At 37.4% G+C, this 24,633-nt stretch overlaps 1 protein-coding gene across 8 annotated transcripts in view; it reads right to left on the bottom strand.

The window, feature by feature from the left end:
- Positions 1-24,633, bottom strand: part of KIAA1328 (KIAA1328 ortholog) — a 356,434-nt gene that overhangs the window by 112,750 nt on the left and 219,051 nt on the right. For all 8 annotated transcript variants that reach the window (XM_073212937.1, XM_073212929.1, XM_073212930.1 and 5 more), the window contains one exon: positions 10,404-11,077. In XM_073212937.1, coding sequence (XP_073069038.1) covers positions 10,404-11,077 — 674 coding nt within the window. The remainder of the gene's footprint in view (positions 1-10,403; positions 11,078-24,633) is intronic.

Raw genomic sequence — 24,633 nt, 5'->3', positions numbered from 1 at the left:
TGTTATCCAATAACCAGCTAATGGATAAATATTCAATAAATCACACAACAAATGTTTCTTGAATTAATTAATACCATGTTTTCATAAAATATTTAATGACATCAGAAAATGATACAGTGATAAAAAGAAAAAATTAAATTCTGTATAAGCATAATCCCTATTACTCAATATAGAATATATTTTTATAAAATATAGAAAGGCAAAGAAGACTCAAATAATTGTGTCTGAATGGAAGGATCATAAAGTTTTTATCTTCTTATTTACACTTTTCTATATTTTTCAAAATTTTCAAGTATTTATTAATATAATCAGGAAACTGGATTCACCTATATGAAGCTATAAATATACCAAATATATCTTTAATATCTGTGTCCTACATATTCTTGCCTTCACCCACTGATCAAGTTTACCTTGATCCAGAGTCACTCTCATTCACTTCCAGACTAAGCTCTCAGGGTTTAGGAAGTTCTTTACCACCATCCAGTTCTCTTGACTTAAATACAGCTTGAGTTCTTAACCTACAAAAATAAATTTAGAGAATCTCTAATGGTCTGGAAACTAAGAAACTGAATGGAACCTTGGAAGACGATACACTTCCAACTAGACCCCGCCAGTGATCATCCATCAAAAATAAAAGGGTATTTTCTCCATATGATTTTACTTATATGTTGAATATAAAATAATAAAACAAAACAAATGAACTAAACAGAAATAAACTCATAGAAACAAAGAAGAGATATGTACTTAATATAGAGGAAGGGTTAGGATGGGTGGGTGAAATAAGTGAAAGGGATAAAGAGGTACAAAATCTCAATCACATATTAGTCAAGGGGATGAAAGTAGAGCATAGGGAAAATAGTCATTAACACTGTAATATCTTTCTATGTTGACAGTAACTACTGGTGTAGCATTTAATAATTTATTGGGGTGAGCATTTAATAATGTAGATAACTGCTGAATCACTATGTTATATACCTGAAACTAATACTGTATATCAATTATATCTCAATATAAATAAGTAAATAAATGGGTACTTCCTAAATACACATAAACACAAATCTATTTCACAGGAATTTAAATTTTATTTATGGAGGAGTGGGGTAAGATTAAGTTAGAATATCATTTAAAAACTCAACATGATAGATGCTTTAGGAGCACTTTACTCTCTTCTCTAGAAAAAATTTTTAAGGTATTATTGATGCACACTCTTATGAAGGTTTCACATGAAAAAACAATGTGGTTACTACATTTACTCATATTATCAAGTCCCCACCCATAGCCAAATGCAGTCACTGTCCATCAGGATAGTAAGATGCCACAGATTCAGTTTGCCTTCTCTGTGCTACACTGTTTTCTCTGTGACCCCCCATGCCATGTGTACTAAATATAATACCCCTCAATCCCCATCTTCCTCCCTCCTGACCCGCCCTCCCACACCCCTTCCCTTTGGTAAACACTAGTCCCTTCTAGGAGTCTGTGAGTCTGCTGCTATTTTGTTCCTTCAGTTTTGCTTCATTGTTATACTCCACAAATGAGGGAAATCATTTGGCATTTGTCTTTCTCCGCCTGGCTTATTTCACTGAGCATAATATCCTCCAGCTCCATCCATGTTGCTGCAAATGGTAGGATTTGTTTCTTTCTTATGGCTGAATAATATTTCATTGTGTATATGTACCACATCTTCTTTATCCATTTACATACTGATGGACACCTAGGTTGCTTCCATAAACATAGGGTGTGTATGTCTTTTTCAAACTGGGCTGCTGCATTCTTAGGGTAAATTCCTCGGAGTGGAATTCCTGGTTCAAATGGTATTTCTATTTTTAGTTGTTTGAGGAACCTCCATGCTGCTTTTCACAGTGTTTGCCCTGATTTACATTCCCACCAGCAGTGTAGGAGGGTTCCACTTTCTCTGCATCCTCACCAGCATTTGTTGTTCTTAGTTCTTCTCTAGAAATTTAAAGCTTCTCTCCAACCACTGCTAAGCAAGTGTATTTTGTTCACCTAAGTCTAAATGGGAATTCTAGCAATACTATGTATCACTGGCCCTGCCCAGCATATATATATATATATATAGGAGGAACTACTTCTCATATCAACAGTTCAAAGAGCTGGGGCTGCATCACATTGACCAATAAGAATTTCCCCAAAAGAAGTTAAAGAAATTCTATTCATCAATGCTAAACCCCACATTCAATGTACTGAGGAAGGAAAGCTGTTAGAGAAGTTAGCATGAAATTCTTTTTCCAGAGGATTGGGTGTCAACCACTGGCACCAAATATGTGACTTTTACAAACCCTTCTTTCAGTTTTTTAGAAGTGTTCTCTGGTTCATTTTTAGAAATGAAATCAGTACAAGTATAGTCTTTAACCATGAAACAAAACCATGAAGAAATAAAAATATTGTTAAAACAGTACTGTCATTTCCATCATTGTCAAAAAACATTCTTACAATTGTAAAAGTAACTATGCAAAGTGATATGGAAAGATAAGTATGTAAATTAATTGCCCTAGGAACTTAATGATATTTAGTAGTGACACACAGGTAGTTACAAAAAAGCAGAGAGAATAACTATGATTTTATCACATAAAATAGACAAATAAAATATTGTAAAATGAAACAAAGAAAACCACTCTATAATTATAAAGTGGTTGATGCATCAAGAGGACATAACAACTATACATATGCATCCAATTTTGGAACACCTAAATAAAGTAAATGCTAACAGATCTAAAGGGAGAAATAGACAACAATACAATAATAGTTGGGGACTTCAATACCCCACTTTCAATAATGGATGGTAGATCATCTGACATTAAAGAAACAATGGACTTAAACTATACTTTCTCCCAAATGGACCTAACATACATATACAGAACATTCCACCCAATAGCAGCAGAAATATATACTATTCTCAGGTAAAGACAATATTCTCCAGGATAGATCATGTTAGGTCACAAAATAATTCTTAATATAAGAATACTGAAATCATACCAAATACCTTTTCTGATCACAATGGCATAAAACTATAAATCAGTAATGGGAGAAAAACTGGAAAATTCACAAATAAGTAGAAATTAACAACACACTCCTGAGCAACCAGCAATTCAAAGAAGAAATCAAAGGGGAAACCAAAAAAAATCTTGATTAAATTAGAAATACAACAGGATGCAGCAAGAGTAGTTCTAAGTGAGAAGTTTCAGAATAAATGCCTACATTAAGAAAAAAGAAAGACATCAAATAACCTACATTTTCACCTGAAGGAACTACAAAAAGAAAAACAAACTAAGCAAAAAGTTAGCAGAAGGAAGGAAATAACAATAATCAGAGCAGAAATAGAGACCAGAAAAACAAAATAGACAAATTTTTAGCCAGACTAAGAAAACTCAACATCAGAAATGTAAGATAAGTTGAAAGGATCCTAAGAGAGCACTATGAATAGCTATATGCCAAAAAAGTTGGATAAGCTAGAAGAAACAACAAATTCCCAGAAACATACAACCAACGAAGACTGCTTCATGCATAAACAAAAAATCTTAACAAACCAATAATGACTAAGGAGATTGAACTGGTAACCAAAAATCTTCCAAAAAAGAAGAGTCCAAGACTACATGGTTTCACTGGTGAATTCTACCAAACAGTTAAAGAAAAATTGACACCAACCTTTCTAAAATTTTTCCAAAAATTGAAGAGGAATGAACACTCCTGAATTCATTTTACAAGGCCAGCATTACCCAGATATCAAAGTCAGATAAGGATACTGCAAGAAATAAGAAATACAGGCCAAAGTCACTAATTAATATAGGTAAAAAAATTCCCAGCAAAATACTAGGAAACCAAATTCACCATATTTACAGAATGAAAGACAAATACCATATGATTATTGCAACATATGCAGAACAAGCATTTGGCAAAACTCAATGTCCTTTCATGATGACAACTCTCAAGAAATTGGGTAAGAGGGAACATAACTCAACATCATAAAGGCTGGATATGATGACCCCACTGCTACCATTATACTCAGTGATGAAAGAGTGAAAGCTTTTCCTTTAAAACCAGAGAAAAGACAAGGATATGCATTCTTACCACTTTTTTTCAACATAATACTGGAAGTTCGCACCAGAGCAATTATGTAAAAAAAAAAAAAAAGTATATTTTTCCACTATAATAATTTATATGAAAAATATATTGGTCATTCAAATATATTTCTCAGATATATTTGGTCTTTATCTGCAGTTCCTGAAAACTCTTCAGAGACATAAAGTTGAAATGGGTATCTTGTTATATTACTGAGGAACTATTAGACCCCTCCAAGGACAGGGGCTGCTTGCCATAAGCCCCAACTCACCCTCAAGGAGGGGAGAGTGAAGAGGGGATGGAGGTTAAATCAGCCAATGGCCAAGGACTTTCTCATTCATGACTAGGCAAGGAAGCCTTCATAAAATTCCATGAGAACAGCATTTGGTCCTTCTAACCTGTTTAAAAATCTCTGCTTGGAGCACTTCCACTCCCAAACCTGGGGTATCAGAATGTGTCCATGTGCCACCAAGCCAGGCCCCAAGCTCCACTAGGACAGATGCTTCTTTATTTGGGACCTTGCCCACATATCTCTTCATCTGGCTATTGACTTATATCCTTTATAGTATTTTTTAATAAACCAGTAAAAGTGTTTCCCTGAGTTTTGGAACCTCCCATCTGTAGCTGATCAGTTGGAAGCACAGATAACAGCCTGGACTAGCAACTTGCATCTGGAGTTGAGGGTGGATGACAGTCTTGTAGAACTGAGCCCTTTAGCTGGGGAATCTGATGTTATCTCTGGGTAGGTAGTGTCAGAAATTAGTTGAATTGTTGGAGACCCTGCTGGTGTCCAAGAATTGCTTGGTGTCATGCATGGGGAAACACCCCCATTCCCATTTTGGCATTTGGTCTACAAACTCTAAAAGAGTATCCTAATCAGAAAGGAAGAAGTAAAATTACTTCTGCAGATGATGAAATCTTATATATAGGAAACCTTGAAGACTCCACCAAAAAACTGTTAGAACTAATGAACAAATTCACTAAAATGGCAGGATGTAAAATCACCATATAAAAAACAGTTGCCCTTTTATACACTAACAATAAACTATCTGAAAAAGTAATTAAGAAAACAATCCCATTTACAGTCACATCAAAAACAGTAAAATACTTAGGAATAAGTTTAAGGAGGTGACAGATCTGTACACTGAAAATTACATGACATTGAAAGAAACTGAAGACGACACTAAACTGAAAAATACCTAGTGTTCATGGATTAGAAGTAATCTACAGATTCAATGCAATCCTTATCAGCTTCAATGCAGACAGACAGTACAAAAAAAGAAAAATACATCATCATCATGTTGATGCAAATATCCTTAACAAAATATTAGTAAATAGAATTTGGTAGTATGTAAAAAGTATTATACACTATGACCAAACAGGGCTTATTCCAGAGAAGCAATGCTAGGTCAATATTAAAAAATGAATAAATGTAATCCCCATATTAGTAGGCTAAAAAGAAAAATCACATAATCACATCAATTGATATATAAAAGGAATTAAATAAAATTCAACAAGCATTAATAAAAAAACTTTATATAATCTACAAGGAAAACATGTAAAATTTTAACTTTTACTCTGTGAAAGATCCTATTAAGAGATTAAAAAGCTATAGACTGAGAGAAAATATTTGTAATCCACATACCTGACAAAGATATATAAAGAGCTCTCAAAACTCAACAGTGAAGAAACCTCAGACAGTCCAATTAGAATTTGGGCTTACCTCATTTTATTGAACTTTGCTGTTCAATAAATTGTACTTCTCAAATATTGCATTTTTTACAAATTAAGGTCTGCGACAACCCTGCATCAAGCAAGTCCATCAGCACCATTTTTCCAAAAGCATTTCCTTCCTTGTCTCTTGCTATCATACTTTGATAATCCTTACAACATCTCAAACTTTTGCATTATTATATTTCTTATGGTGATCTGTGATCAATGATTGCTGATGTTACTATTGTAACTGTTCTAGGGCACCAAAAACTGCAACCACCATACCATATGGCAAAGTTAATCAATAAATGTGTTCAGGTGAAGGAAGGGTATCATGTCTCTCATTTTAAATCAAAAGTTAGAAATGATTAAGCTTAGTAAGGAAAGGAAGGTAAGTGCTGAAACAGGTTAAAGCTGGGCCTCTTGTGCCAGTTAGCCAAGTTTTTAATGCAAAGGAAAAGTTCTTGAAAAAAATTAAAAGTGCTATGCCAGTGAACACATGAATGATGAGGAAGTGAAACAGCTTTATTGCGATATGGAGAAAATTTTAGTAGTCTGGATAGAAGATCAAACTAGCCATGACATTCCCCTAAGCCAAAGCCTAATCAGCGCAAGGCCCTAACTCTCTCCAACTCTGTGAGGGCTGAGAGAGGTGAGGAAGCTGCAGAAGAAAACTTGGAAGCTAGCAGAAGTTGGCTCATGAAGTTTAAGGAAAGAAGTCATCACCATAGCATAAAAGTGCAAGGTGAGGTAACAAGTGCTGATGTAGAAGCTGCACCAAAGTATCCAGGAGATTTAGCTAAGATAATTAACAAAGGTGGCTACACTCAACAACAGATTTTCAGTGTAGATGAAACAGCTTTGTATTGGAAGAAGATGACATCTAGGACTTTCATAGCCAGAGATAAGTTGATGCTTGGCCTTAGAGCTTCAACAGACAGACTGAGCCTCTCATTAAGGGTTACTGCAGCTGAAGCCAGTGCTAATGGACCATCCTTGAAAGCCTCCTAAGAACGATGCTAAATCTACTCTGCCTGTTCTCTAAAAACGGAACAACAAAGTCTGAATGACAACGTATCTGTTCCTAGCTTTATTTACTGAATATTTTAAGCTCACTGTTGAGACCTACTTCTCAGAGAAAAAAATCCTTTCAAAATATTACTGCTAATGTACTTGGTCACTCAAAAACTCTAATGAAAATGTACAATGAGATTAATGTTGTTTTCATGCCTGCTTAACACAACATCCATTCTACAGCCCATGGATCAAGGAATAATTTAATTTTCAAGTCCTTTAATTTAATAAATACACTTTATAACTTTATAGCTGCCATACATAGTGATTCCTCTGATGGACCTGGACAAAAAAACTGAAAACCTTCTGGAAAGGATTCACCATCCTAGATGCCATTAAGAACATTCAACACTGAGAGAGGTAAAAATATTAATACTAGTGAGGAGTTTGGAAGTTGATTCCAATCCCCATGGATGACTTTGAGGGGTTCGAGATTTCAGTGCATGAAGTAACTGCAGATTTCCAGATATGGTGGAAATAGCAAGACAAATAGAACTAGAAGTGGAGCCTGAAGAAGTGACTGAATTTCTACAATCTCATGATCAAACCTGAATGGGTGAGGAGTTACTTTTAATGGGTGAGAAAACCAAGTGGTTTCTTGATATGTAATCTACTCCTGGTGAAGATACTAAGATATTGTTGAAATGACAACAAAGGATTTAGAATATTACATAAACTTGCATTAAGCAGAGTTTGAGAGGACTGACTCCATTTTTGAAAGAAATTCTATTGTGGGTAAAATGCTATCAAACAGGTTTGCATGCTCCAGAGAAATCAATTGTGGAAGTAAGTGTCAACTGACATGGCAAACTTCATTGTTTCCTTCTTTTATGAAATTGCCAGAGCCACCCTGACCTTCAGCAGCCACCACCCTGGTCAGTCGGCAGCCAGCAACACTGAGGCAAGAACCTCCACCAGCAAGAAGATTATGACTCACTGAAAGCTCAGATGATGGTTAGCATTTTTTAGCAATGAAGTATTTTTTTAGTTAAGGTATACACATTCTTTTAGACATATGCTATTACACACTTTGTAACAGACTACAGTATGGTGTAATCATAATTTAATATGCACTGGAAAACCAAAATATTATTTGACTCACTTTATTGAAGTCATTAGGAATGCAACGCATGATATCTTTGAGGTATGCCTGCATGGGCAACAGATACTTCAAGAGACAATTTATACAAAAGGGTGGAAGGAGGGCAAACAAGCAAATGAAAAGACATTCAACATCATTAGCCATTAAGGAAAGAGAAATTAAGGCCACAATGAAATATCACTACAAATTAAAACTGGTAAAATAAAAATCTGTGACAATACCAAATGGCAGCAAGGATGTAGAGAAACAATAATCTCTCAGACACTGCTGGTGGGAAAATATTTTAAACTAAATGAAATATAAGCTAAATGTATATTTAGTTTAAGAAAATTCAATATTCACTTACTATATGATCAAGCAATCATACTCCTTGCTTTCATTTATAGAAATGAAAACCTTAGTCTATAAAAAATTTGCATAAAAATGTACACAGTAGCTCTAGTTATAACAGAAAAAAACTAGAAACAACCAAGTCATCCTTCAATAGATGAATGGTTAAACAAATCATGGTATAATTATTTCATGAAATACTACTCAACAAACAAAAGGCACAATACATGGAACAGTCCAGATGGATCTCACGAGCATTTTGCTAAGAAAAGTCAATATCAAAAGTTTGAGTACTGTATGATTCCCTTTATATAATCTTCTCAAAATGACAAAATTATAGAAATAGACAACAAATTAGTGTTTCCCAGGACTTAGGGATGGTGGAGGAAGAAGAGGGTAGGGTGACTGTAACAGTAGAAAGGAAATCTTGATAGTGATGAAATATTTCTGTATTCTGATTGTGGGGGTGGTTATCCAAATCTACACATGTGATAGAATGGTATAAAATTATATATACACATTATACTATGCTAATTTACTGGCTTTGCTATTTTATTACAGTTATATAAGATGTAGAAAACTGGGTGAGGGTATACGGAGCCCCTCTTCCTATCACTTCATAGCTTTCTATGAATGTATAATTATTTCAAAATAAAAAGTTTATAGAAGCTCTAAAAATTGCAATATATGCATACACAAAACTTGCTCAAAAGCTGTGTTTCATAGCTTTTCATCTATTCTAGGATGATCAAGAACACATAAGGACTTTACTGTCATTATGCAGCATTATTTGAATATACAGTGCTGTTCAAATGAACAGTGTCTATTCTAAAATTATCCATTATCCCTGCTAGACTGTGCCCTCTTTAAAGACCACATCTGATTCATTTTTTCTATCCCAAGCACCTACAATGAGTCCTCACAAGTCATACACATTCAATAAACGTTTGTTGAATGAAGTTGTCAAGAGAGACTACAGATTAACTGGAGTATTAGAGATTAGAGCCATAAAGTTGAAGCAAATCTTGGCCTTTGGTGACAATCTTGTTGTAAAAGGCTTTATTTTCAGTTATTTTAAAAGCCTCGAGGTTTTGACAGTGAATCACAGAACTGTCTGATCATGAAGGAAGAGAAATAGGTAGATCACTTCTGATTCCAAGAAAATAAGTGTTAACCTGAAGGAAAAAAATTTCAAGATGGAACTCTCAAAGAAGTTAGAATCTAAAAAACATTAGTCAGAGGCTGTAAAGAAAAATAACTCCAAGAAATAAAAGAAAATAACACTTGTATTAAGTGTGTCTGTATAGGATGGGTTCAAAAGGGAAATGGTAAATTTGACCAAGAAGGAAATGGAAGGGATATATATATATATATGCAAGCACTTCTCTAGAAAAACTTGCAACTTACTTTTTTTAAGGACATAAATGACATATTTCATTGTGTTTCAAATACAATTGTGCCTGATTTATTACTAATTTTGCTGGAACAGAGTAAAATAGCAAACTTTATGACTTTGCAGGTGAAACTATGTTGGACTATATAGTATCAAAACAGCAATTTAGATTTTGAAACACTGTTCTTAGGGAAGAACAATTTAAATGTGTGTAACTTTACAAGAATTTGATACTGAACTGGTTATGCTTCATGACCAGAAAAGGCTGAATTAGAAGGTTCTCATCACTTGCTATATTTTAGATTATGACAGATAGACATAAATGTGGAATGAGGACAGCTTATCACATTCCAATTCCATATCCTAACGTCTCAACCTTTTACTCAATAACTGATAATCTCTACAATGACGGCAAACAGCAAAGGATTTTGTGTAATGACTAATATCATTTAAAAATACTGTCTCAGTTATCCAGCAAAAATTACACTGGAGTGCTCAGAAGTAGATATTCTAAACTAACATTTTGAACAAGGTAATTTTTCAAGGGTTCCAAAGGAGACAGTGGATTTACTTAGTAGTCATAGTTGTTATGTATCTTGCACAAGCCAAGATCCTGAGGATCCTCTGTTCCTACACATCTGTTATAGCAACACAGAAGTCATTTTATACTTTCTCTAAGCTGCAGACATTGCTAAAAGAACAGGTAGGACTCACCAATTGTAATCTAGTCGAGACTGATGAAGCTGCTGCTGTTTTAGGAGAAGCTTTGTCTCCTGATGGGCCAGCAGATGCTGAAGGCGCTCCTTTTCAATTTCAAGCTCCATTTTCTGAAGCATAAGTTGATGCCTTCTTTCTTCTGAAAGCTGCTTTTTGACCTCAGTTTCACTAGAGTGCAGTTTCCCCTGACCATGCATCAGAGATGCCCAGGAAAGCCCACAATAACTGCATGATTCTGGGTATGCCCTGGAATATTGAGGGGCCATGTTTACAGGATGGCACTCATGAACATGATCTGCATTTTCAGAAAGTCTATGACCACAACAGTGACTAGACAGAGTAGGCTTCAGGTGTTGGCATTCCTTCATCTTCATTTCCTCTGGTGGGGCTTTCCCTGTAGGGACTGCATCTACTAATTTTTTCCCTGGGGATCCAAAATTACATGCTCTGGTCTCTGACAGAATTGTGTCTAGATCCTCTTTGGTATAATGAAGGGCTGCTGGTTTCAAAGAATTATTCTTAAACTCCACAAGGGATTCTGAAACTGAATCCTGGTTTGCAGACTTAGCCCTCTGCTTGGTTTGATAGTAGGTTTGTGGTTTAGCTACACTCAAGTAGGAACCATCCATTTCTACTGATGAAGACTGCAGAGTGCTTTTCCGATTGGATGCCTAAAAAGAACCACAATATCACTTGTCAATAAGAGTGCAATGCAACAAGTTCTTTCTTTTTTTTTTTTTTTGGCTTTTCAGAAATCAGTGATATATGTTTACACACAAAAATTTGTTGTTTTGTCTTCATAAATAATTAATAATAGGATTCACACAGCTAATCAGTCATGTGCCACAAAGCTAAACCCAATTTTAAATAATACACAAGTATGAGAAAAAGTGTTGATGCTTGCTGCTTAAGCAAGATTTCAGGAGTTGCAAATAATGGGGATTACATAAAATCAGCTTTGAGAAGAGACAAAAGCTTTAAATGTTAATGTTTCAAAACGTTTAATTTTGAATACTAAGCCGAGAAATCCATTCAGACACCTTAAATACTCTTTGAAATATCCTTTGATTGGCCATTACACAGCATGAGATTTGATGTAAAACATTTCATCTTACACTGAATAGGACGTTAGCTACTCCTGTAAATTTGATGAGTTTTTTTTTTTTTTTTTTTTTTTTTTTTGAGAGGGCATCTCTCATATTTATTGATCAAATGGTTGTTAACAACAATAAAATTCAGTATAGGGGGGTCAATGCTCAATGTACAATCATTAATCCATCTCAAGCCTAATTCTCGTCAGTCTCCAATCTTCTGAAGCATAACGAACAAGTTCTTACATGGTGAACGAATTCTTACAGAGTGAATAAATTCTTACATGGTGAACAGTACAAGGGCAGTCATCACAGAAACTTTCGGTTTTGATCATGCAATATGACCTATAAACCATCAGGTCAAATATGAATATTCATTTGATTTTTGTACTTGATTTATATGTTGATCCCACATTTCTCCTATTATTATTATTATTTTTATTTTTAATAAAATGCTGAAGTGGTAGGTAGATGCAAGATAAAGGTAGAAAACATAGTTTAGTGCTGTAAGAAGGCAAATGTAGATGATCAGATGATCAGGTGTGTGCCTATGGACTAAGTATTAATCCAGGCTAGACAAGGGCAGCAAGACATCCACGGATGCAGAAGATTTCTCTCAAAGCAGGGGGGGTGAGGTTCTGAGCCTCACCTCTGTTGATCCCCAAATTCTCACCTGATGGCCCCCCTGCGACTGTGCCTGTCTTAGGTTGTTCCTCCCTTGAGGAATCTTACCCGTCTCTGGCTAACCAGTCATCTTCCGGGGCCATACAGGGAAATGTAAAGTTGGTAAGTGAGAGAGAAGCCATATTGTTTGCAAAGGTTAGCTTTTTACTTCTTTGCAGATTTATGCCCTGTGGCTTCTATGCCCAGCACTTGTCTCGAGGTATCTTTACCACCTGGAGGAATTATGATACTCGGTAAATTCGATATGAGGCACGAATTCTATTTAAAGTTTGTAATTAGGAAGGAAGAAGAAAAGCTATAGATGTAGCATATGAAGGAAACTTGGGAGGATTGATTATTTCTTTGACATATCTTCTTGTATAGTACCTTAAGTATGTATAGGTTTTAAACTACTAACTAATTTGCACACACATATTAACATAATAGGAATACAGTGACATAAACAAAGCAAATCTATAATTACCAGCCATCTCCAGTGAAGCCAAGAAAACCATTTAGGCACCCTAGGCATTTGTGAAAATTTATCTATGATATGATGGATATTTTCCAACTGTACTTGAACCATCAGACAAATTAAAGCAGCCCATTTCTGGGATCTGTTCACATCCCATATATTCTTTTAACCATAGATAGTCTATAGTCATGAGATTTTGGGGTGCTACAACTTGCACCCCTCCCAACTCCTGGTTGAGTTCCAACAGTACAGATCCAGTCAAATTCGTTGTCTCACTGTATGCACATGCCAGCCTAGACATCTCCCTCCTCCTTCTTATGGCAAGTCCACGAGATGGTGGGCTGGATGCAGCCACAACCGCAGCATCGTCCGGATCCCTGTGGAGGCTTTTTGATGATCATCCCCCGGCACGAGTCCTCCAGAGAGTGCTGATGCCGGAAGCTCCTCCTCATATCGTATCTTAGTTCATTTTCTGGGTATCCAAGCTAGGCCTTGATCTTCTGCGTAGAAACAAACAGACCCTTTGCCCACACTTTGACATGCCCTCTATACCACTGTGCAGAACTCATTGGAGGTCAGCACACAGTAACTGCTTTTTTTTTTTTTTTTTTTTAATTAAGAGAAAGGAATATTATCAGAAAAGAGTACCTCCATAGCTGATCATCTGACACCCTTTAAGTGATCAACATTAAGGATATTTAAAGCATGCGTTGATCTTTGATTTACCAATAGTTTTATCCTGTTAAGGAGTAATCCCCCTTTTCTTTCTTTCTTTCTTTTTTTTTTTTTTAAATTTTTAATCTACACTTACCTGAAGAATACTATGTTTACTATGCTCTCCCCTATATCAGGTCCCCCCTAACAACCACATTACGGTTACTGTCCATCAGCTTAGCAAAATGTTGTAGAGTCACTACTTGTCCTCTCTGTGTTGTGCAGCCCACCCTCCCCTATCTCCCTCCCCCCCATGCATGCTAATTTTAATACCCTCCTTCTTCTTCCCCCCCTCTTATCTCTCACTGCCCACCCATCCTCCCCAGTTCCTTTCCCTTTGGTACCTGTTAGTCCATTTTTGGGTTCTGTAATTCTGCTGCTGTTTTGTTCCTTCAGTTTTTCCTTTGTTCCTATACTCCTCAGATGAGTGAAATCATTTGGTATTTCTCTTTCTCCGCTTGGCTTATTTCACTGAGCATAATACTCTCCAGCTCCATCCATGTTGCTACAAATGGTTGGATTTTTCCACTTCTTATGGCTGAGTAGTATTCCATTGTGTATATGTACCACATCTTCTTTATCCATTCATCTACAGATGGACATTTAGGTTGCTTCCAATTCTTGGCTATTGTAAATAGTGCTGCGATAAACATAGGAGTGCATCTGTCTTTCTCAAACTTGATTGCTGTGTTCTTAGGGTAAATTCCTAGGAGTGGAATTCCTGGGTCAAATGGTAGGTCTGTTTTGAGCATTTTGATGCACCTCCATACTGCTTTCCACAATGGTTGAACTAATTTACATTCCCACCAGCAGTGTAGGAGGGTTCCCCTTTCTCCACAGCCTCGCCAACATTTGTTGTTGTTTGTCTTTTGGATGGCAGCTATCCTTACTGGTGTGAGGTGATACCTCATTGTAGTTTTAATTTGCATTTCTCTGATAATTAGCGATGTGGAGCATCTTTTCATGTGTCTCTTGGCCATCTGTATTTCTTTTTTGGAGAACTGTCTGTTCAGTTCCTCTGCCCATTTTTTAATTGGGTTATTTGTTTTTTGTTTGTTGAGGCGTGTGAGCTCTTTATATATTCTGGACGTCAAGCCTTTATCAGATCTGTCATTTTCAAATATATTCTCCCATACTGTAGGGTTCCTTTTTGTTCTATTGATGGTGTCTTTCGCTGTACAGAAGCTTTTCAGCTTAATGTAGTCCCACTTGCTCATTTTTGCTGTTGTTTTCCTTGCCCGGGGAGATATGTTCAAGAAGAGATCACTCATGTTTATGTCTAAGAGGTTTTTGCCTATGTTTTTTTCCAAGAGTTTAATGGTTTCGTGACTTACATTCAGGTCTTTGATCCATTTTGAGTTTACCTTTGTATATGGGGTTAGACAAAGGTCCAGTTTCATTCTCCTACATGTAGCTGTCCAGTTTTGCCAGCACCATCTGTTGAAGAGACTGTCATTTTGCCATTGTATGTCCATGGCTCCTTTATCAAATATTAATTGACCATATATGTTTGGGTTAATTTCTGGGGTCTCTAATCTGTTCCACTGGTCTGTGGCTCTGTTCTTGTGCCAGTACCAAATTGTCTTGATTACTATGGCTTTGTAGTAGAGCTTGAAGTTGGGGAGTGAGATCCCCCCTACTTTATTCTTCTTTTTCAGGATTGCTTTGGCTATTCGGGGTCTTTGGTGTTTCCATATGAATTTTTGAATTATTTGTTCCAATTCATTGAAGAATGTTGCTGGTAATTTGAGAGGGATTGCATCAAATTTGTATATTGCTTTCGGCAGGATGGCCATTTTGACGATATTAATTCTTCCTAGCCATGAGCATGGGATGAGTTTCCATTTATTAGTGTCCCCTTTAATTTCTCTTAAGAGTGACTTGTAGTTTTCAGAGTATAAGTCTTTCACTTCCTTGGTTAGGTTTATTCCTAGGTATTTTATTCTTTTTGATGCAATGGTGAATGGAATTGTTTTCCTGATTTCTCTTTCTATTGATTCGTTGTTAGTGTATAGGAAAGCTACAGATTTCTGTGTGTTGATTTTGTATCCTGCAACTTTGCTGTATTCCGATATCAGTTCTAGTAGTTTTGGAGTGGAGTCTTTAGGGTTTTTTATGTACAGTATCATATCATCTGCAAATAGTGACAGTTTAACTTCTTCTTTACCAATCTGGATTCCTTGTATTTCTTTGTTTTGTCTGATTGCCGTGGCTAGGACCTCCAGTACTATGTTAAATAACAGTGGGGAGAGTGGGCATCCCTGTCTGGTTCCCGATCTCAGTGGAAATGCTTTCAGCTTCTCGCTGTTCAGTATAATGCTGGCTGTGGGTTTATCATATATGGCCTTTATTATGTTGAGGTACTTGCCCTCTATTCCCATTTTGCTGAGAGTTTTTATCATGAATGGATGTTGAATTTTGTCAAATGCTTTTTCAGCATCTATGGAGATGATCATGTGGTTTTTGTCTTTCTTTTTGTTGATGTGGTGGATGATGTTGATGGATTTTCGAATGTTGTACCATCCTTGCATCCCTGGGATGAACCCCACTTGGTCATGGTGTATGATCCTTTTGATATACTGTTGAATTCTGTTTGCTAATATTTTATTGAGTATTTTTGCATCTACGTTCATCAGGGATATTGGTCTGTAATTTTCTTTTTTGGTGGGGTCTTTGCCTGGTTTTGGTATTAGGGTGATGTTGGCTTCATAGAATGAGTTTGGGAGTATTCCCTCTTCTTCTATTTTGTGGAACACTTTAAGGAGAATGGGTATTATGTCTTCTCTGTGTGTCTGATAAAATTCCGAGGTAAATCCGTTTTGCCCCGGGGTTTTGTTCTTGGGTAGTTTTTTGATTACTGTTTCAATTTCTTTGCTTGTAATTGGTTTGTTTAACTTTTGTGTTTCTTCCTTGGTCAGTCTTGGGAGGTTGTATTTTTCTAGGAAGTTGTCCATTTCTTCTAGGTTTTCCAGCTTGTTGGCATATAGGTTTTCATAGTAGTCTTTAATAATTCTTTGTATTTCTGTGGAGTCTGTCGTGATTTTTCCATTCTCATTTCTGATTATGTTGATTTGTGTTGACTCTCTTTTTCTCTTAATAAGTTGGGCTAGAGGCTTATCTATTTTGTTTATTTTCTCAAAGAACCAGCTCTTGGTTTCGTTGATTTTTGCTATTGTTTTATTCTTCTCAATTTTGTTTATTTCTTCTCTGATCTTTATTATGTCCCTCCTTCTGCTGACTTTAGGCCTCATTTGTTCTTCTTTTTCCAGTTTTAATAATTGTGATGTTAGACTATTCATTTGGGATTGTTCTTCCTTCTTCAAGTGTGCCTGGATTGCTATATACTTTCCTCTTAAGACTGCTTTCGCTGCATCCCACAGAAGTTGGGGCTTAGTGTTGTTGTTGTCATTTGTTTCTATATATTCCTTGATCTCTATTTTGATTTGTTCATTGATCCATTGATTATTTAGTAGCATGTTGTTAAGCCTCCATGTGTTTGTGAGCCTTTTTGTTTTCTTTGTAGAATTTATTTCTACTTTCATACCTTTGTGGTCTGAAAAATTGGTTGGTAGAATTTCAATATTGTGGAATTTACTGAGGCTCTTTTTGTGAGCTAGTATGTGGTCTATTCTGGAGAATGTTCCATGTGCACTTGAGAAGAATGTATATCCTGTTGCTTTTGGATGTAAAGTTCTATAGATGTCTATTAGGTCCATCTGTTCTAGTGTGTTGTTCAGTGCCTGTGTGTCTTTACTTATTTTCTGCCCGGTGGATCTATCCTTTGGGGTGAGTGGTGTGTTGAAGTCTCCTACAATGAATGCATTGCAGTCTATTTCCCTCTTTAGTTCTGTTAGTATTTGCTTCACATATGCTGGTGCTCCTGTATTGGGTGCATATATATTTAGAATGGTTATATCCTCTTGTTGGACTAAGCCCTTTATCATTATGTAGTGGCCTTCTTTATCTCTTGTTACTTTCTTTGTTTTGAAGTCTATTTTGTCTGATATTAGTACTGCAACCCCTGCTTTCTTCTCACTGTTGTTTGCCTGAAATATGTTTTTCCATCCCTTGACTTTTAGTCTATGCTTATCTTTGGGTTTAAGGTGAGTTTCTTGTAAGCAGCATATAGATGGGTCTTGCTTTTTTATCCATTCTATTACTCTATGTCTTTTGATTGGTGCATTAAGTCCATTTACATTTAGGGTGACTATTGAAAGATATGTACTTATTGCCATTGCAGGCTTTAGATTCGTGGTTACCAAAGGTTCAAGGTTAGCTTCTTTAGTATCTTACTGCCTAACTTAGCTTGCTTATTGAGCTGTTATATACACTGTCTGGAGAGTCTTTTCTTCTCTCCCTTCTTATTCCTCCTCCTCCATTCTTCATATGTTGTGTGTTTTGTTCTGTGCTCTTTTTAGGGGTGCTCCCATCTAGAGCAGTCCCTGTAGGATGCCCTGTAGAGGTGGTTTGTGGGAAGCAAATTCCCTCAGCTTTTGCTTGTCTGGGAATTGTTTGATCCCACCATCATATTTAAATGATAGTCGTGCTGGATACAGTATCCTTGGTTCAAGGCCCTTCTGTTTCATTGCATTAAGTATATCATGCCATTCTCTTCTGGCCTGTAGGGTTTCTGTTGAGAAGTCTGATGTTAGCCTGATTGGTTTTCCTTTATAGGTGACCTTTTTCTCTCTAGCTGCCTTTAAAACTCTTTCCTTGTCCTTGATCCTTGCCATTTTAATTATTATGTGTCTTGGTGTTGTCCTCCTTGGATCCTTTCTGTTGGGGGTTCTGTATAATTCCATGGTCTGTTCGATTATTTCCTCCCCCAGTTTGGGGAAGTTTTCAGCAATTATTTCTTCAAAGACACTTTCTATCCCTTTTCCTCTTTCTTCCTCTTCTGGTATCCCTATAATACGAATGTTTTTCCTTTTGTATTGGTCACATATTTCTCTTAGTGTTGTTTCATTCCTGGAGATCCTTTTATCTCTCTCTATGTCAGCTTCTATACGTTCCTGTTCTCTGGCTTCTATTCCTTCAATGGCCTCTTGCATCTTATCCATTCTGCTTATAAATCCTTCCAGGGATTGTTTCACTTCTGTGATCTCTTTCCTGACATCTGTGATCTCCTTCCGGACTTCATCCCACTGCTCTTGCATTTTTCTCTGCATCTCATCCCACTGCTCTTGCATTTTTCTCTGCATCTCATCCCATTGCTCTTGCATTTTTTTCTGCATCTCTGTCAGCATGTTCATGATTTTTATTTTGAATTCTTTTTCAGGAGGACTAGTTAGGTCTGTCTCCTTCTCAGGTGTTGTCTCTGTGATCTTTGTCTGCCTGTAGTTTTGCCTTTTCATGGTGATAGAGATAGTCTGCAGAGCTGGTACAAGTGACCGCTGGAAGAGCTTCCCTTCTTGTTGGTTTGTAGCCTTTTCCTGGGAGAATAGCGACCTCTAGTGGCTTGTGCTGGGCAGCTGTGCGCAGACAGGGCTTCTGCTTCCTGCCCAGTTGCTTTGGGGTTTATCTCCACTGTTGCTGTGGGCTTGGCCTGGCTGGGGCTGTTCCTCCAAAATGGTGGAGCCCCGTTGGAGGGGGAGCAGCCAGGAGACAATTTATCTCCGTAAGGGGCCTCTGTGCTCCCTGCTGCCCAGGGGGTTAGAGTGCCCAGAGATCCCCAGATTCCCTGCTTCTGGTCTAAGTGACCTGTCCTGCCCCTTTAAGATTTCCAAAAAGCACTCTCCAAACCAAAACAACAACAGCAACAATGAGAGAGGGAACAGAAAGGAAAAAAAAAAGAAAAAACACGCGATTTTTTTTTTTTTTTTTCCTCAGGTGCCGGTCCCAGGCACCCGCGCACTGGTCCTGCTGCCCTGTCTCCCTAGCACCAGGGTCCCTGTCCTTTCAAGGCTTCCAAAAAGCACCCACCCACCGGTCCCGCAGGGAAGGAACGCTCAATATTCTTGGTCCTCAGGCACTGGTCCCACGCACCCGCTCACCAGTCCCGCCGCCCTGCCTCCCTAGCACCGGGGTCCCTGTCCCTTCAAGGCTTCCAAAAAGCACTTGGCAAAAAGAGAGAAAAAAAAGGGGAAAAACGCGCGATTTCTTCCGTCCTCAGGTGCTGGTCTCAGGCACCCACCCACCGGTCCCACAGGGAAAAATGCGGGATATTCTTTGTCCTCAGGTGCCGGTCCCAGGCACCCGCTCACCAGTCCCGCCGCCCTGCCTCCCTAGCACCGGGGCCCCTGTCCCTTTTAGGCTTCCAAAAAGCACTCGCAGAAAAGAGAAAAAAAAAGGGGAAAAACGCGCGATTTCCTCTGTCCTCAAGTGCCGGTCTCAGGCACCCGCCCACCGGTCCCGCAGGGAAAAATGGGGGATATTCTTTGTCCTCAGGCACCGGTCCCAGCCACCCGCTCACCAGTCCCGCCACCGTGCCTCCCTAGCACTGGGGTCCCCGTCCCTTCAAGGCTTCCAAAAAGCGCTTGCCAAAAAGAGAAAAAAAAAAAGGGGGAAAAACGCGCGACCTCCTCCGTCCTCATGATGAGTTTTTATAAATATCTTTATAGCATACTGATAAAACCAACCACTTTCAAAAAAATATGATTCTAATCAACAGTGGTTATTTAAACAAAACATATTTAATTTCAGGTATAAACCTAAGAGATTTTTCAATGAAGCTGTTCAAGTGATTATAGTCTGATATAACTCAGGCAGAAAGGAAGCAGTTGCAAATTACCTTTGATAGGGCAATAGTGAGCTTTCCCAATATTTTAGCCTCAAGCCTGTTTTATCAGGGAGAGAGCAGTATAGTCTACAAAGTTGATCCTAAAACTTTAGCATGTATCAGAATCACCTGGAAGGCTTATTAAACATGAATTGCTGGGCTTTATCCCTAGAGTTTCCAATTCAGAACGTCAAGCAGAGTTGACTTGCATTGTTAACAAGTAGCCAGGTGCAGCTGCTGCTGAGACCACATGTGGAGAAGCACTGGTCTATCTCGTGGGACATCTGACTCCTGTGTCCCTTTTATAAGGACGATTTTGGTCACATCAGGCTCACCCAAGCAATCCTGGATAATATCCTCATCTCAAAATCCTTAACTTAAACAGCTATGTAAAGTCTCTTGCCATACAAAATCCTTTGTGCCATATAAAGTGATATTCACAGGTTCCGGGAATTAGAATATGGACATATTTGGGGGCTATTATTCGGTCCACCAAAACTTCTTTTTAAATAGGAACTGATTCATAAACAATTGAGATGCGTATGTATTCTGGAGACACTGAATGAATGAATAACTAAGAATCCTAGCGAAAAGAGAAAAAAAACTCCACCAATCAAGTTTGCAATAGCCAAAAACGAACTGATTTGTAAGAATTGTCAACTAACAGAGATAGAAGGCAACACCATGTTTCCTACTCTTTGATAAAAGAGGGCTAGTACAATGACAATTTTAAACATTTTAAGTGTGTTTCTAAAGCAATGCTGAAGTGGTTATATTTCAGTGAGAATGAATCACATCTGGGGAGGAGACTTGGTCCTCTTCAAAGAAGAAGACATGCAGTCCTGTACACTGAGCAGATGACAAGCTACAGAAAAGGAAGTAGAACCTAGGGCAAAATTTATCATAAACTATACAGAAAAGGAAGTAGTCCTAGGGCAAAATTTATCATAAACTATTTCATAAAAAATTATCTGTATTTTACCCTTAAAGGAAAACTCTAGCCCACATTAATCTCCCCTATTCTGAATTTCTGTAGCACTTACTGTCAACACAAATAATTAGCATCTACCATCTGCTACTCTGTACGGTAAACTAGCTTTTTATAGAATTATTATACTTTAAAATTATAGAAGTTATTTTAAATGTCTAGAAATTTAAATCAGCTATTTCACATCATCACAGATTTTTCTAATCTGTGTGTTATCAACATAACATCAACAGCATGTATACATTATTATATATTCTCCTTTTGTTTCTTAATATTATTTACATATGTGCACTTTTAGGTATTGACAAAGCCAACACTTATTTTAATGGTACTGATTGTTAAATTAGCCACAAAGGGCAGGTATTTGGAATATATCTAATTTTTTTTTGGTAGTTAACATTTTGTTTTTGAGGCAATACAACTTAATGATTTTGCTCAAAGAGAACACTGTTTGCCAATTACTTGATGGGTGACTGTACATGTTTATAGGCAGAATTCCAAGATAGTACCCAAGATTTCCATCTTCTTGGTATACCCACTCTGTATTATCTCGAGTATGTGTAAGACTGGGAGTGTGATATCAATCCTGTGATTATGTTACAGTACATGGCAAAATGGATGTCACCGATGTAACTAAGGTTCCTAATCAGCTGACTGAATTAATAAAAAGGGTGATTATCTTGTTTGGGCCAGACCTAATCAGGTAATGGTCTGTTCCCCACCCCAAAGACAGATATTCTCTTGTTAGCTTTAAAGAAATAAGCCACCATGTTGTGGGAGAGCGAGAGGAGGGGGTTAAGTGAGAAATGAACTCTGGAGCAGAACAGTTTCCAGCCAACAGCTAGCAAGGAAATCAGACATTTAGCATATAGATGCAAGAAACTAAATTCTGCCAACAACCATGTGAGCTTAGAAGCTCCAGACTACAACATGGCCTGGATGACCCCTTGGTTGCAGCCTTCTAGGACTCTGAGCAGAGGACTCAATTAAGATATGCCTGACTCATGAACCATGGAAACTGTGTTAATCAATGTGTGGTGTTGTAAACTACCAAATTGGTAGTAATTAGTTATACAGCAATAAAAAATTAATACAGTACATTACTCAACTTGCCTGACCATCAGTTTTTCAAATTTCCTGACACTCCATTTCCTCATCAGAGAAACAAATATGAAAAACAGCATCTACTTCAAAACTGAATGTGGTGGTGAGACAGATGGGCAGTTATCAAGGGTGCCAATTTATAAGGGTACCAATTTACAAAAAGAAAAAAAACCCCTTATATTCATTTATCTGAACTTCTTTCACAAAGAACATTACAGGGTGTGTGTGTGTAGGGGGATGAGATCCCCAAGGGTATGTTCAGTTACAAGAGATTACCTTTAAACAGTCTTCCAAAAAGAATGAGTTTAGCTATCTATCTTTATTTTGATATGAGGTTTGCAAGTTGGGACAAAGTTGAATTGCTTGAAATAACAGATTCTTCATCTTTCTTCTTATACAAAAGCTGTCAGTCTTACACTAACATCTTACATGTTTGAGTTGTTGTGATCAGTAGAGGACATGATTCATATAAAATGTTTTGGATAGTGCCAAATATAAAGGTACTATTAAAAAGTTGCTTCCTATTACTACTTCTACTATTATCACTGACTTCTCTCCTAAACAACTTTTAAAAGCAGGGGATATATTTACTCCTCTATGTATAGCACTGGGGATTGCACATAAGGCACTCTCAATAACTACAGATTGACTTTATCAGCTTAGTAGAAAAATTCAAGTTGCGATATGGGTCACAATAATAAAAGAAAATCAGAATCCATGATAAGGTTCAATCAGATACTACTAAGGAAGAGGAAGAGAAGAAATAGAAAATTGCCTATTAGAATCTGAATATACGAAATTAAGTTATTTTATTAGTCGAGTTAAGACAAACAATGACTTTGGGGCATATGCAAGTCACAGTGGGCCTGAATGAAACATGTGTGCTTTTCTTTCTGGAGCTGCTCTATGCTTTCCATGTGATACCTACAAATATAACTTCTTTTAACTAAGGTTTAAACTAGCAACAAATCCCAAGCTGTTGTACTTAGCATATGGATTTGATACTATTTTCCCAGATAATAGCACTAATTTAGAAACCGATAGATCTTTTTAAAAAGAGGAATATCTTATATACAATAAAATGCAAAGATCTTTAGTGTACAGGTTGATGGATTTTTACATTTACATATACCCATGTGATTATCACCCAGATCAAGTTACAAAATGTTTCCATTACTGCAGAAAGTTTCCTTGTGTCCTCTCTAGTCAATAACACCTCATACTCCTATGCGTAATCATTATTCTGACTTCTCTGACTATAGATTAGTTTTGCCTATGTTGAACTTCAAATAAATGGAATCTTACAGTATGCTACTCTTTCATGGTTGGCTTGTTCCTGAAGAAGCAACTCTAACAGAAGCAAATACTAACAACTAAAGAGGGAAATAGACTGCAATGTTTCACTGATTCTTTCTATGTTTATTCTTCCAATTTTATTTATTTCTGCTCTTATCTTTATTATGTGCCTCCTTCTACTGCCTTTGGGGATCATTTCCTCCTCTTTCTCTAGTTTCATTAAATGTGACTTAAGACTGTTGATTAGGCTAACCCTATACACAAAAGTAAACTCAAAATGAATCAAAGACCTGAATGTAAGTCATGAAACCATAAAACTCTTACAAGACAACATAGGCAAAAATCACTTGAATATAAACATGAGCAACTTTTTCATAAACGCATCTCCTTGGGCAAGGAAACAAAATAAAAAATGAAGAAACAGGACTACATCAAGCTAAAAAGCTTCTATACAGCAAAGGACACCAACAGCAGAAAAAAAGGCATCCTACAGTATGGGAGAATATATTTGTAAATGACATATCCGACAAGGGGTTAACATACAAAATATATAAAGAATTCACACGCCTCAACACCCAAAAAGCAAATAACCCGATTAAAAAATGGGCAGAGGGGAGATCAGATCTACAGGGGTGGAGCCAAGATGGCGGCAGACGAACTCTCCTCCCAAAACCACATAGAATTATGAAAATATAACAAAGGCAACTTCCTAAAATACAGACCAATGGACACAGGACAACATCAAGACCACATCCACACATGCGAGAACCCAGCGCCTTGCGAAAGGGGTAAGATACAAGCCCCAGCCCGGCGGGACCCGAGTGCCCCTCCTCCAGGCTCCGGCGGGTGGAAAGAAACCGGAGAGTTTTTTTCTTTTTTTTCGGCGAGTGCTTTTTGGAAGCCTTAAAGGGACAGGGACCCCAATACTAGGGAAACAGGGCAGTAAGGCCGGTGAGCGGGTGCCTGAGACTGGCGCCTGAGGACAAAGAATATCACGCGTTTTTCCCTTTTTTCTTTGGCGAGTGCTTTTTGGAAGCCTTAAAGGGACAGGGACCCCAATACTAGGGGAACAGGGTAGCAAGACTGGTGAGCGAGTGCCTGAGACTGGCGCCTGAGGAAAAAGAAAATTGCGCATTTTTCCCTTTTTTTTTGGCGAGTGCTTTCTGGAAGCCTTAAGG

Source organism: Manis javanica, chromosome 9, assembly GCF_040802235.1.
Source record: "Manis javanica isolate MJ-LG chromosome 9, MJ_LKY, whole genome shotgun sequence".
NCBI classification, from domain to species: Eukaryota; Metazoa; Chordata; class Mammalia; order Pholidota; family Manidae; genus Manis; species Manis javanica.
The sequence above is the reverse complement of the archived record's forward strand: the minus strand, read 5'-3'. Positions and strand labels throughout refer to the sequence as shown.